Here is a 15,828-nt window from a genome sequence, read left to right as displayed (position 1 = left end):
CTTAGTTGTAGTTCACCATTTTAGCCTTTCAAAATCTTTTTTCAATCATCCTGTCTATTTATAATATTCAGAAATCTGATAAGTTTTCAAGTCATTGATATAAAAATGTTGAAATGAATTCAAAGTAATGGATATATTATATATATATATATATATATATATATATATATACCTACCACTTAATGGACACTATTCTATAAGAAAATTAACAGGCATGGAAGAAAGAAGCAGAATAGACAAGAAATGAGAAAATTGGGAGAAAAGGGGGAAAAGTGAAGAAGCAGGTGGCACTGCTAATCAGAAGGTTACAAAGAAGATGGAGAGCAGCAGACACTGATATCAAAAAGAACCATCAGCAAAGGGGTAGAAAATTCCATAGAGAAACTTGAAGGGAAGCATCATATCATACTAAAGGTGAAGCCACATAACTGTATTATATGTTAGGGAAAAACAATCATTTAGATCTCAGTAATTACTAATTTGGATAATGTATGATGCTAGAAGTCTACCATCCATAAGATAATTGGGAAGTATCCCAGTATAGGTGTGTGTCTGTGAACACGTATACTTGCAATCATGTAGTATGATCTACACTCTGCAGAGATCATGAAGAACTAAAATGCTATCATTAAAGACACATCAATTATGGGTCAAAGATTCTGTTCCTCACCATTGAACTGTTCAGAAAGATTTGTATCCAGCGATATTTTGTTCATTTTCCTGCCCTTTCATTTTTGTTACAGTATTAAACTGATTGACTCAAAGATGCATTGTTAAGTTTTCATTTAGTTTGAGTTGAACACATATGCACCTAAGTCTTTTTTTTTGCAAGGCAAATGGGGTTAAGGGGTTTGGCCAAGGCCACACAGCTAGGTAATTTTTAAGTGTCTGAGGCCGCATTTGAACTTAGGTACTCCTGACTCCAGGGCCAGTGCTCTATCCACTGTGCCATCTAGCTGCCCCTGCACCTAAGTCTTCAAGAAAGGCTCATTAGATTCAATTCAACAAACATTTATGAAGCATCCATATCAAGTGGTAAACGTTAGGTGTCTTCAGTGCAAGGAAGACAAAAGCAACCATCTCTGTCAAAAGAGAACTGACATAACCACTATCAGTTAAAGCTTGGCTAGGAGGCAGCTACTTTTATTTCTTTAAATCACAGTCAAAATAAGCTTTTTTACTTTGTTATTTTTATATGTTCTACTTTTTTGGGAAAAAACTAACTCTATAGATGTAGGTAAGGTTCAGTTAACAGTCCCTGTACTAAGTGTCATATCATTTTTGATATAACAGAAGGGAGGATTGGTAAAATACTGGTTGGTTAGGAGGGATATATATGGCAGACATTAAAATAAGAGGTAGATTCTTCCTTATTTTTAGCTGTAATTTGCTTTCTCCTAATTTCAATTGTTGGTTTTTCAGAACAAAACAAAATAAAGATTTCACATAATAACCCCTTCAGATATCTGAATATAACTCATGCGCCTTGTTAATTTCTCCTATTCTCCAAGTTAAATATCCCCAATTCTTTCAACTATTTTGTGAATGAAAGTTTCTGTAGCCAAATTGTTCTCCTATATTCCTACTATCATGTGGCACCCATAATTGGTTACATAACTTAAGACATAGTATGGCCAACATAAAGAATAAAATTATTATTACTAATTGAAATGCTATAATCTTTCAATGAAACCAAAAATTGTGTTTGTTGGTATCTGGTCACATGACCAACTTATATTATGCTTGAGATTAAAACTCTCAGTGTACTTTTTTTTAAGATAAACTATTGTCAAGATAGGTCTCACTCTGCCTGTGCTTGTAAAATTGATTCTTTTAACATAAAATAAAGAGACTAAATATTTTCATACTGGTTTTGGCTCATAATTATGAGATTCACAAACTTGATTAACATGTTCTTTATATTTTAATCCAAATCGCTGATTTAGAACCAAAACCTCCTCAAAAACCTGTCAAATAGGACAGAGAAAAGGACAAATTCTTGTATTTACTGAGAGACCACCCTCCTCTTTAGGCTAACACTGATCCTTTAATCGAGTAATTATTATTATTTAAATGCAACTAATATACTATCATATAGTCCAAAATTTCATGAAAAATGTTACTAAATATTTTTGCCTAAACCAAGATATACTTTGTATATAGTATATATTGTCTGCCAAGCCAGAAAGTAAAAGAAAAATTCAATTATTAAAAGCTACATTCTGTTATACTTAAGTGAGATCGAGTCTTCCACTGATATATTCTAGTCATGAATTCCAATACATGAATTAAGTCATATTGAGGTATCCATCTTGACCTACAGTTTCCAGATTACTTTCTGTACAACTTCTACTTTAAATTACTGGCATATTCAGAATAGAGTGCCCAATCTGTTATTTTCACTTCAGAAATGCTGCATACCTCCTTTTCACCAACATATTATGCAATTACATTTTTTTTAGGTTTTTTTTGCAAGGCAAATGGGGTTAAGTGGCTTGCCCAAGGCCACACAGCTAGGTAATTATTAAGTGTCTGAGACGGGATTTGAACCCAGGTACTCCTGACTCCAAGGCTGGTGCTTTATCCACTACGCCACCTAGCCGCCCCTTATGCAATTACATTTTGAATATTTTGTTTTAGTGCATTTTACTCCTTCCTCCTCAAATTTCCAATTAATCTGATTTCCTCTTCTCAATTAGGCCAGAGAGTTTACTTTCAAACAAATTCTTCCTGGTTGGTAGGATTTCATTGCACTTAATAATCCTTTCACCTGCAAGAATCCTGTTTGGTGTTTGAGTATATAATGCCACTTCCATCATCAAAGATTCCTATTACATTGTTGCATAGAGTATGGGTTCTCCTTTTTTTTTTTTTAATTATGTCTCACAATCTTCCATTAACCGATATCTTGATACCTGTTTTTTTTAATGCCCAGGAATCTTGCTAATTTCCTATAATATTTCTTCCAATATCTACAGGGATCCTTCCTTTGCTTTACTAAGCTGAGATGTTAATGGGATATGACATGCGGGAGTATGTGCTATGTTTGTCTTCCTCATGTCTTTTCATCTTTCCTGTCTGCACACACAAATTGTAAGTGTGGGAAGGCAGACAAACATAGCACATACCTCTGCATGTCATTTCACCAGCTCCCTTGTTGTCCATAATCTCAAGATGAACTAAGAGTCCTTTGTGGCTCCCCTGGAAACTGTAAGCACAGGCAGAGGCTAAGTCCTCTTGGGAGTGCTCACAGTTGTAACAACATTATCATGGGGAGATGAGACAAACATATAAAAGCAGTTCTAGGCAATATACAACTAAGTGTTGAAATGAGAGTGCTGTAAGACAGCATTAGTATAGGGCTAGTGTCTAAGACAAGTTTCCTGGAGAAGCTGGATCCTGAGAGAAGGATGTTCCAGGTGCAGGAAACCAGTATAAACAAAAGTGCCCAGGTAGGAATTAGCATTCAAGTGAAAGTGAAGAGACTGACCTGGAAGCAATGAATAGTTTATTTGGTCTAACATGTTAGCAGGAGGCTTGGGCTTTATTCTAGAAATAATTCTTCCCATTCTTAGTAGTATCCTTACAATGTACAGTTTTAACATTAAAGTTCATCTATTCTTTACAGAAAGGATAGCATCTTTTCATCCTTGTCTCTCCATGAACAAAAGGCCCTGTTGGATGGAACCAGACTATCATCTCTATTCACTAGACCACCACAATTAAACTTGAAACTGATGGTCACCATGATCTGGAAGTGTTATATACCTTCAAGAGAACTGCATTACAGAATCTAACCAAACTGGGAACCAAAGGTTGAACTCTGCTTCACTGGCTCTCTTATGGCAAACTCTGGGAAGCTTAGGGCTTGTAACTGAACTTGTAATGTTTATGATTCCATCATCTGAAGCAAAGCTACAAATAGAAGTAAATCTAAACCTTTTGAAATTATTTAGGGATCAGAGTCAGTGATGTCATTCCAATGACTAGATCCTATCCTAAGGGAGCTCTTAATAATGAAGACTGAATAAAGCAATCTATACTTACATATCTAATGACATAATAATTTTAGATAAGCTATAGAGTTAACAGTTTTCAAGGAAGATGCTTCAAGAAAAAAATAATTTCTACTACAAGAGTTATTTGTCTTGCATTTTTCTTTCCATATTAGTCTTCAGACAATATATTGAGTACTCAAAATTGTAAATATGAATATAAAAACAGTTCAGGATTAGACTACTAGTACCTAGTAAATTAGTGAAACAGCAACATAAGCAATCATGTAAATACTTTTTATATAAAATCATAATAAAAAGCTATATAAGTCCATTTGAAAAATGCATCTTTCAATAGAATACTTGGGCATTTCCATAGGATACACTACAGATCAAAGAACTGTGGCAACTGAACAATTCCATGTTTTATATTCACTTTATATTCAATCAGAGTCCTTTGAAATATATCCAATTTGACTCAGGTTTATTAACTTAATAAGGATCAATTTACAAATTCAATTTGGAAAACTAAATGACAGAAAGAGAATTTTTCCTTCCATATTATCATGTGGGAGCTCCCTTCTTTCCACTTTCTATTGACTGACAAATGGGAAAATAAAACATATATATTCACAAGGTTCTATTTCTTTTTCTTCCACAATAACCCAGAACCTAGAATCTTTAGTAGTTGGACTTAAGCAGTTAAAGGGGAGAAAGAAGGGAAGGCAAATCTCTTCGTCTTTTTTCTAGCCCCGACACTGCTGTTCATTCTTTCTGGTCATCATCCCATATCTCTCTAGAAGTTTCTATTCATTATTCTTGCCCTAGGCCAGCTTCTATGATTGTATATCTAGACATCAAGGATAACTTAAGCATGGTTTTCTTCTAAAATGAAAGCCTTTTCATGGGGTCTGTAGATTTAGATCTGAAGGAACTTTCAAGATCAGTCATCAAGTCATCTAGTCCCAACTGTCTTATTTTGTAAATGAGTAAATCCCCTTGGAGAAGTTAAAAGACTTGTTTAACTGGAGCCTGGCACCTATAAATCAAAGTGAAGTATTCTTTCCCAGTATATCAAAGGGTGTCTTTTGTAGTCTTCTGTGTACCAAGATTTGTCATTTAATATTGACACATTTATCTTTCTCTGCCAAGTCAAAGTTAAAAAAATAAAAGGTGAGAAAGGAAGTATTGGAAAGTATTTTAGTCCTTCAGTATTTCCCTTTGATAAATCAGTTTTAAAAAGGCTGAAAACTTTTCAAAAATGGTTGTTCTACATTGGATCAGAGAGGGAGAGAAAAACCAAGTTGGAAGCAGGAATAGAAGCAACAGAAAGGGAAGTGGACCATTATCTTTAGTGGTTCAGTTCTAGGATACTTTGGATGTATTTAACAATAACAATGATACTAAATAATGAGAGCTAGCATTTCTATAGAATATACTAAATATATGCCAGGCCCTGTGTTGAGTACTTCACAAATATCTTCTCATTTGATCCTCACAATAATCCTGAAGAAACAGATGGGGAAACTAAGACAAATGGAGATTAAATAATTTGCTCAGGATCATGGAAACTAAATGTCTAAGGTAGGATTTGAACTCAGGTCTTTCTGATTCCAAGCTCAGTCATTTATCCACTGTGTCACCTAGTTACCTAGAAAAAAAGTCTAATAAGGATTTTCTAGGTAGGTCTAGGATACTATTTACCAAGTATAGAACTGTTTTTATTGAGAAAGTACTTCTTATTTCATATAAGTGATTTATTAATGAACTTTTAGAATACTTTAAGTTGGAGACTACCTGCATATAACCATTGTAATAAGATTTAAACTTTTGGTACATATTCATATTAAATGGAATTATGCCATACTCATCAATTTCATGAAATTAGACTAATTTCACCTTTACAGTCATGCCAAATAAGATTTAATTTACTTGAAACTTTTGTTATACTGAATAAACTCAAATTCAATTGTGAATCAAAGAGAATCTAGCAAATAAAACAATCTAATTTTACCTCCACCCGGGACCATTTTCCTTTGCAATGAAACAAGCATATTTTCCCACAGAAAGGTAATGAAACAAAGTACTCAGATGTCATGTTCTGTAAAACAAAATATATAATTTCAATTTTAATACCCAATAAAAATATGTCAATCACAGCATCAATATACAAATTAATAAATGGAATATCAGCATGTTACCTATTAATCCTTCTTTCATGTGAGGTATTTGAATTAGATATATCAAAGACAGAAGGGATAGTTGTGCATATATTTTTGTGGTCTTGATAGAACAATGGGCCAATTATGATATATTACTTAAAACTCACATTTATAAAGTGCTGTAAAGCTTGCAAAAGGTTCTTAAGGTCATCCCTCATAACAATTATTATTGCTATCCTAATTTTTCACATGAGGATACTGAAACACAGAAAGGTTATCTGAGCAAATATCTGAGGCAGGATCTGAACTCAGGATTTCCTGACTCCGGGATTAGAATTCTACCTGCTCCATGTTGTTGTCTCTTTTTAATTAGAAAATTTTAAATTCTATACTTGAATTAAAAAAAATAACATCACAAATATAGGAGGACATTAAAAACAATGTGAAAAAGACCTAGAGTTTCATTGAACTGGGTTAAAGTTATAATTGTGGGTTGCACTGGCATGAACACTGTGTAAAAAACAATGAAATTTATCATGTGTCTACTTATATGCTAGGTACCGTGCTGTGCTATGCTCTTTCCTGATCAGACAACAGCTGAAATTGAGGCATTATATTTGAATCTAACTGTTTTTTAAAGAAAAATGTTGACAAGAAGGGGTTTTTAACCCTAAAGATACATAGAACCCCAAGGAGTCTATGGAGGAGGGGTTTTAGGAGAGCTTTGGAATTTAGAAGGGGAAACAATTTACAACTTTATATTTCTTAACTTTTGTAATTTTATGCATTTTATGTATTTAAAAACATTATTCTGAAATGAGGTCCATAGGTTTTTCCAGACTTCCAAATGATGTCCATCACACTAAATAAAGTTAGGAAAGCCCTAAACCAGAGAAATGTTCAGAAGAATTTAGACTGGTAGGAGGATTAGAAGCCATGCTATTTGTTATAGAGAACAGTAACGTTTTTGCTGGAGTAGAAACCACCTGACTGGTATATTCTAACTATCTTCAAATATATGAAAGTTTGGTATAAGATATAAATCTTAGACTTATTCTATCTGGTCCCAGAATCCAAGTCAATAAGCAAAAGGGAAAGCCAGATTTAGAGTTATTCCAAATGTGAATAGCCTTCTAGTGTTATTACTATTACAATCATTACTAGAAAATCTTCATTCTGACTCATGTATCTACATGTTGCAGAAAATAGAAATTGAGAGAACATATGTATTTAAGTGAGTTGCAAACCTTATAAAATGCCATAATGCTATCATTAAAAATACAAACACGGATTCAGACAGTGTTATAATAATGGGTGCTTAACCCTACACTTTAATCTGAATAAGAACTATACCTAACAGAGTGTCAAAGTTTTGGAGGTCTCAAAGGAGCTAGAAGAAAGGTTTTTGTATTCCCCCCTTCAAAGAAAAGTTACAGACCATGAGCTTTATCTTACTACATTTTAGAGTCTTCCTTGTTCTTGGTGGGTAGATAACAAGTTTATTTGATTGTATTAAGAAGTTGCATCTTTTGTGTCATTAACACCTCTCCCACTTAACCTAGGGGCCTCCGAGAAAACAAAATAAATGCTTTGTGGATTAACCAATTAACTATAACTATTTCACAACGTCTATATCTTCAATTGAAACTCATTTTATTTTTTGGCTACTGTAGGAAATAGGATAAGTGACTTGCCCAAAGTCACACAGCTAGTGTGAGTATCGGGTGTCTGAGTTAGCATTTGAACTGAGGTCCTCCACTCCAGAGCTGGTGCTTTATTCAGTGCAGCACCTAACTGCCCCCCCCCAAAGGAAACTTATAGAAAATTTAGTGAAAACTTACACACAACTATATCTTTGGGACTGAGAACAAAATTTCAAGATTTTAATGGTATATCTCCTTCATATTGATATTTTCAAAGATACTGTGTATATTCACCTTACAATGGAAGTAGTCTTCTAATTTATGCAAAATGTCATTGAGTTTGGACAGACCCTTACAAGGAACCTGGCAGAAGAGAGTTCCATCAGAGCAAATATTGGTCACTTTCACACTTGTATACATGGCATCAGCCTGCAAGAAACAAAAACAAACCCTGAGTTAATAGAATTAAATATTCAAATATCATGTCATCCATTAAATATACATTAATATCTATAATCCAACCATTCTAAAATGTTTTAAAAGGGGGGATGTGCCCTCACTTTTCTCAGAGTATTCTAGAGACTATTGCTTTTCTTTCTTTTTTTATCTGTTTCCTTCCAGAAAATACTAATATTTAGTTATTTTATGTTCTGAAACTTTCAGATAAATTGACAAACTCTTCATATTTCAAAGGACCTGGGATCTTACTGACACTAGAGACTAGAATCTATCCACATATTCAATCCTGTACAACTTTCATCCATGTCTTCTCACAAATCTTCCATAAAGAATTCAAAATGCTGATTATATTTATTAGTATGTGGTGCAGACCATAGGCTATCTGTCATGCCCATCTCTTGCCACATGACTAGCACACCACCTTTTTCAATCATCTATTTCCTGGACATTTTATACTACTTGCACTCAAGTCATCTTTGGTGATATACTAATGGTCTTCATTGCCCTTTGGATCACCTGCAATTCTAATTCATGGTGTTCCATGATTTCAAGCCATAACAGCATCACTGGAAGAATATCAGTATTTGGGGAGAAAAGAAAGATGACTTTCTGTTTCAGGGAACAGTCTGAGATTACTGAAAGTATTATGTATTTTCCAAAAGGAAGTTGGTTCTTTTCTTCTTATTCAATTTTTTTAGCCTAAATCACTATGGAAACACAAAAATCTGTCTAGGATAGACTGTCCATCTAACTGCATTTTCATCTGGACAATCAATGTTCTTTATGAACTCTTTTAAGAAATTGTAGATGATGTTAAAGAAGTTTTATAGTATCCTTGATCTTGATTCAATCAATATAATACCATATGACAACAACAACATAGCTAGTATTTATATAGCACTTTTACAAAACACTTGTACAAATATCCTATTTGATCCTCACAACTACCTTGGGAGGTAAGTGCTTTTAATATTCTCATTTAGAGATTCAATACCATGCCCAGGGATATACACCTATGAGAACTCCTATCTTGCTGACTTTACCCATTATGCTACTTAGATGCTAACAAACATAATTATCTAGACTGTGGCAAACACTTTTGGTGAGCAATTTTCTCTGTTTCATATCTCACCTGTGATTGATAAAGGATTATTGAACAAGATCATTCTTTTTGTTTAATCTCCACCACCCCTCCTCCCCACCATTTCTTTCTTCTTATTTGTTAATAATCTTTTTTTCTTTCCTTTTTGGTTTGTTCTGTTCTCATTTTGGAGTGGGGAAAAAAACATCTCTGGCAAAAAAGGCTTTAATTGCTTTAAAGTTTGAAAAACAATACATGCATACATTTATGGATTAATATATTTGTATATATGTCCATATACATATATATGTCACAAGACTACCTAGATTTCTCTCTCTCTCTATATATATATATCTCCCTCTCAATATGAAATCTCATGTATTCTCAAAACAAACTCAGGAGAGAGATTATTATCTTCATTTCACAGATGAGGAAAATAAGGTTGAGGTTAAATGGCCTGCTCTGGGTTTAGAAAGCACCTAAGTGTTTAAGTGGAAACTTGAACCTTGTACTTCCCTGAACAGTGCTCTGACCATCATGCCAGAGGAGTTAAATACATTTTTAACAGCTGATAAACAATAAACATAGTATGAATTCACTGTGTTCAATGCACCTTTCTATGATGCAATTGTGAAGATGTGATCTGTATGTGTTTACCTTTTCAAATACCTTCTAAATGTGAAATAACATACTTCATACTTCATAAACTCATACTTCAGAAATGAGAAAGTAGGTATATGTGAGTAAATGGTAATTCATGACCTTACAATCACTTTTTTGGGAGGGAATATAATAGGTGTTTTTATCCTTTGTTCTTTAACTTCCTCTATTACAGATCTCTTGAGAACCAATACTTCCATAGACTGTATTTCTGTATGTCTGTATAGCTATAGATAGATATATAAATGAATTCATATACACATATACATATATATTTTGTATGGTCCAGCTGCTTTTCTAATTTTCATCTTTTTTAAAGGTTTTTTTTTGAAAGGCATATGGGGTTAAGTGGCTTGCCCAAGGTCACACGGCTAGGTAATTATTAAGTGTCTGAGGCTGAGTTGAAATTCAGGTACTCCAGACTCCAGGGCCGGTGCTCTATCCACTGTGCCACCTAGCCGCCCCCTCTAATTTTCATCTTAAGAAACTGTGAAGCATTTTCAGTGCTATCTCCATTTCTTTATAGATCACATGGTAAACTAAGATAAATGTAGTAGAATTTATGATAAAAATAGTTTATGGGGTGGCTAGGTAGCGCAGTGGATAGAGCACAGTCCCTGGAGTCAGGAGTACCTGGGTTCAAATCCGACCTCAGACACTTAATAATTACCTAGCCGTGTGGCCTTGGGCAAGCCACTTAACCCCATTGCCCAGAAAAAAAGAAGAAAAAGAAAAAAAATCTAAAAAAAATAGTTTATGTTTGAAAATTTGCATTGGAAAGCATTCTTTCTATCCTTATAGTTATATTCCATTTTTCAAAGTAGTTTAAATTTAAGCTATTTTTAAAAAGGCTTTTGAATTTAAAATTTGATTTCAATCATAATGATAAATTGTATTTCACTTCTTCCAAATAGCAATATACTAAAAAAATTCTTTTTGTTCATGGGATTTTGCAATTAAGATATAAAAAAAAATCAATTCATGTTAACACTTGGTCTAAAGTACCTCAACTTTCTCTTGTAATGATGTCATATACAGTTCATAAAGCCAATGGCAATCATCACAGTACCTGAAGGTGCACCTCCAGTGTTTTGTCACATAGTGCTTTTAGGCAGGTGGCATTGATATTGATATCATCCTCTCCTGATGTATCATACAAGACCACAAGAGGAATCTCAGCTTTTTCCAAGATTTCTACAGCAAATATCTTCCCACAGGCTAGAGATTCAACCACCTTTACTAAACTGGGGTCATCATTAAACACTTCTAATCCTGAAAAACAATTGAATACTATTTTTAGTATTTATTTCCCAGCTCAACCAATGACAATTTCACTGTAAAATTCTTAAATTTTAAATCAACTTGTGTCCATGTTTTCACCTATATTTCTTATTAAAGTTTTGTACAAAAATATGCTACAATGTATTTACCCAGAGAAAAAGTTCCAAGACAAAGAGAAAGATTTGATTAACAAAGACACAGAGAGAAGCAGCTTTTTCCTTAGTTGTCATATAAATAACTACTCAAATAAGTTAAATGTGTCACAACCATCAATGGTCACATTTCCTCCCTCTTAATTCTATCCCTCTGCACCAGTCATATCCTTTATTCCCAACCCATTTATCAAAATGAGGAATGCTCTCTTCCCAACCCATTTATCAAAATGAGGAATGCTCTCTTCACCTTTAGTACAACACACTTACACACACACACACACACACACACACACACACACACACAAATACACACATTTATTAAGAATTTTAATTTAATTAAGAATTAAGGATTTTAATACTGATTACACTAATTAATATTCAAGTGACCTTGGATAAATCACTTCCCCCTTTCTCTGAACCTTTTTCCTAATCTGAAAAATGAAAGATTTGAAGTAGACAAGCTCTCTTTTAGTTCTAAATACAAAGATTCTATGAGTTAATTTGTACACTCAACTTGTAATACTATTTAAAGTGCTCCTAATGAGAACTCCTGTCCCAATTTGGGCTTCACCACTCAGCTGGCTAACAAGTAACTTCCTTAATGAGGAAAATAGACAAGCAAAGAAATTGTGTCCACAAATGGGTAAAATACAATGTTTGAAAGTGTCATAAACTCTTAAAAAAAGCTATGTGGTAGTTCTACAACTACTCAGTGTATATAGGGAGTGATCACTGACCTGTATGACACATTATCTTTTCATTTCAATTATTTTTTAAGTCAACTATACTCTCAGAAATAAACTAGAATCTCAGGAAAATGGTAATAGAAGTCCTAGCTGAGAATAATCCAAGAGACCACTAGGCCCAAATGCAAGTTCACTCACCTTTCAATGTTATGAGTGTTTTTTGATGTTCTGTTAAAGATCTATTACTTTTCAATGAAATAAAGGTGGTATTTTTGTAAAGATACCACATATAGCTGGAAAATATATGGAAACTCTTTTCTGTTCTCATTCAGTAATTACTAGAGATGTCATAACAATTACAAAATTCTATCCAGTTCCTTAATTCCTTTATTAGTTAAATTTTTGTTAGACTTATCTAGGATTGAAGTTTACAACTATTATAGCTTTGCTATCTACTTCTCCCTGTAACTGGACAAACACTTCTTCAAGAACTTTGGAGCTAGGTCATTTAATACATATACATATATATTATATATAATAAATATATATATATGCATATATGTATGTGTGTACATATATGTATAAAACGCATCGATATTGTTATATCCATGGTGCCTTTAAGAATATTACATTTTTATTACTTTTAAAAGTTTACTTACCTGCTAATTTACATTTTGCTGCTTGGAAGGAGAGCAAACAGAACTTTGGGTTTAGTTTGTATACTTTGGTCTTTTCTATAGTTTCACTGAAACCATAGTCAACATAGCACACCTAATGAGGAGAGTGAAACAAAATATTTAGACTAAACTTTTTATTACTATTTTTTAAAAACATATAATAATGTAGGACTCATCTTATTTCCAATTCACATTTTATTCTTTAATTAACTGTTAAAATATGGCACCAGAACTAGAATATTCTAGGAAAATTTTACTTTGTGAATGAGATTATTTGGTTTCTAATATCCTTCAGAATAATTCAGTGTAATCACGTTATATAAGCATACTATGGATGGGAATCTGACCATTACTTTTGATTTAACTTCAATGTCCCTTTATCCCTTTCTCCTAGCCTCAGTCTTCCTTCTTTGAGTTCTGATTCCCTGATATCCTCTTTTGCTCCTAGTCAGTCAGGATTCTCTGATGGGGACAAATGGGGACAAAAAGCCAAGCGGCTCTTGAAGTATAGAAAAAAGAATTAATGGATGTAAAAACATCACATACTTTTTGTATACTAGGCAATAAGCTAAGCATGGAGAATATAAAAGCAAAAAGATATTTTCTGCCCTCAAATAGCATATATTCTTTTTTTTATCTTTCATTAACATTTTATTTGTTTTCCAATTATATACAATAGTAGTTTCTACCTATCATTTTTTGTAAGGTTTTGAATTTTACATTCCCCCCCTGCCCCGACAGAAGGCTGTCTGATAGTCTTTACATTGTTTCCATGCCATACATTGATTGAAACTGAATGTGTTATAAAAGTAAATATAAACCCCCCTCCCCCCCAAGTAGGGAGAAAAAACCCCCAACAATGTACTTTAGTCTGTGTTCAGATTCCAATATTTTTCCCACAGTTGCTTTTACTACCTGTACCTCCACTCTATTCCTCCCCACTCTCATTTATTCTAGTTTCTCTCTCCTTTCATTGTGGCCCTGTCCAAAAGCGTGCGGAATCTGAGTATCCTCTCCCTCGATCTTCCCCTCTCTTCTATCACCTATCCCCCTTCCCTCCCCCCATTCCCCCTTATCCCATCCCTTTCTTTTCATTTTTCTCCATGGTAAGACAGACGCCTCAACCTATTAAGTGTATATGTTATTTCCTCTCTGAACCATTTCTGATGAGAATGAAAGCTCACTCATTCCCCCTTGCCTTCCCCCCTTTCCACTCCATTGAAAAAGCTTTTTCTTGACTCTTATGTGAAATTTCTTAGCTTTTTCTTCAATTCCTTTCCCTTCCTCCCAGTAGTTTCCTTTATCATCCATTGACTCCATCTTTTTACTATATTATACCATTATATTCTGCTCCTTTCTATGTCCTGTCTATATAAAGTAGCATTTATTCTAATAGAGAAAGACAACATAAATAATACATATGGACATTTGGGCAGGGAGGGGTGTTTTGACCAGAGAAGTCACAGAGTTATCATTTAACTGGTCCTTTTCTTTTTTTTTGTTTTTTTCAAGGCAGTGGGATTAAGTGACCTACCCAAAATCAAACAAGCTAGGTAATTATTAAGTGTCTGAGGTCAAATTTGAACTCAGTCCTACTGACTCCAAGGCTGGTATTCTATCCACTGCAGTACCTAGCTGTCCCTTGAATAGTCCTTTTCAAGAATCATCACCTTGATTTGATCACTGTTTTCAGAACAAGCAATGGAAATAAGAAAGATTGAAGGGGAAGGTATGAATTTGGTGATATGGCATGATGGTGGACAGGAAAGGGTGAAGTAGAAGTCTTATTCACTGTGCTAGTACACTTTGCCAGAGGCAAAGTTTTGAGGTTGGAAGTAAAGTCTGGAGAGATAGAGAGCACTGACAAGGAGATAAAAAGATGGGGGATATCTAATTAGATAACTAAATTTTTTGCTTACTGAGTGGAAAATATCCTATCACGACTGAGTGGAAATAATATGTATAATTTAAATACCTAGAATCTCCTATTGCTTGAACCTATAAGAGAGGAAAAGATTCATAAAAAAGAAAAATCTGGGAAGTTAATTATTTGTTTTTAAAAATGGTTGTTTGAAGATGGAATTTGAATTTCTGGGTGATGGTTTAAAATATAGGAAAGAGGTCATGGGTCAGTCTTGCCCAAGGCCACACAGCTAGGTAATTATTATAATTATTAAGTGTCTGAGGCCGAATTTGAACTCAGGTACTCTGATTCCAGGGCCTGTGCTCTATCCACAGTGCCACCTAGCCGCCCCTCAGCAACACATTTGACAAAGCCTCCTGTAAGATACTTGGAGCCAAGGTGGAGAGATGTGTATGAGATAATTGGTTCTTGTACTTCGTTATTGAAAAAACAGAAAATGACATTGTTATGTTTGAGACAAATTACAGTGGGTCTGACTGAGGCTGATCAGACCAAGAGGAGCTCAGAATGCTCCACTACAGGTTGGGCACAAATAGTCCATGTAAACACCTGGGGAGGGTTCTCTAAACTTATGATTGTGATTGAGCTGCTTCAATTCTGCTTTCCTCATAGAGTTCAGACCCTTCACTAAGGAGGGCATGCTGTGCTGGGTGGTCCTGTACCAGTGTCTCCCACTGCTGTACAATGAAGTCTAAAGTTCTTCAGAGAGACCTTCAGAGTGCCTTGTTATCACTTCTTCTGACCTCCTTGTGAGTGCTTTCCCTGTGTGAGCTCTCCATAAAATAGTTTTTTGGCAAGCATATGTCTGGCATTCTAACAACATGTCTAACTCATCATAACTACACTCTCCGCAGTAATGTTGGGATGCTAGGCAGTTTAGCTTGGGAAAGGACCTCAGTGTCTGGTATCTTCTGCCAGGTGATCTTCAGAATCTTCCTAAGACAATTTAAATGGAAGCCATTCAGTTTCCCGACATGGTGCTGGTAGACTGTGCAGTTTCACAGGCATATACTGATAAGGTCACACAATGGCTCTGTAGACCTTCAGTTGGATAGTAAGATTAATACTGCTTCTCTCCCATACTTTCTTTTGGAGTCTCCCAAAT

The 15,828-nt window shown here is 34.4% G+C and overlaps 1 protein-coding gene across 4 annotated transcripts in view; it reads right to left on the bottom strand.

Moving 5' to 3' along the window:
* TDRD7 (tudor domain containing 7) overlaps positions 1 to 15,828 on the bottom strand; it is a 120,388-nt gene that overhangs the window by 25,717 nt on the left and 78,843 nt on the right. For all 4 annotated transcript variants that reach the window (XM_074203432.1, XM_074203431.1, XM_074203433.1 and 1 more), the window contains 4 exons: positions 12,782 to 12,893; positions 11,070 to 11,272; positions 8,095 to 8,229; positions 6,010 to 6,096 (listed from right to left, as the gene is read on the bottom strand). In XM_074203432.1, the coding sequence (XP_074059533.1) occupies positions 6,010 to 6,096; positions 8,095 to 8,229; positions 11,070 to 11,272; positions 12,782 to 12,893 (537 nt within the window). The remainder of the gene's footprint in view (positions 1 to 6,009; positions 6,097 to 8,094; positions 8,230 to 11,069; positions 11,273 to 12,781; positions 12,894 to 15,828) is intronic.

This window comes from Macrotis lagotis, chromosome X, assembly GCF_037893015.1.
Source record: "Macrotis lagotis isolate mMagLag1 chromosome X, bilby.v1.9.chrom.fasta, whole genome shotgun sequence".
Lineage (NCBI taxonomy): Eukaryota > Metazoa > Chordata > Mammalia > Peramelemorphia > Peramelidae > Macrotis > Macrotis lagotis.
This window is presented reverse-complemented; position numbering and strand designations above follow the sequence as displayed.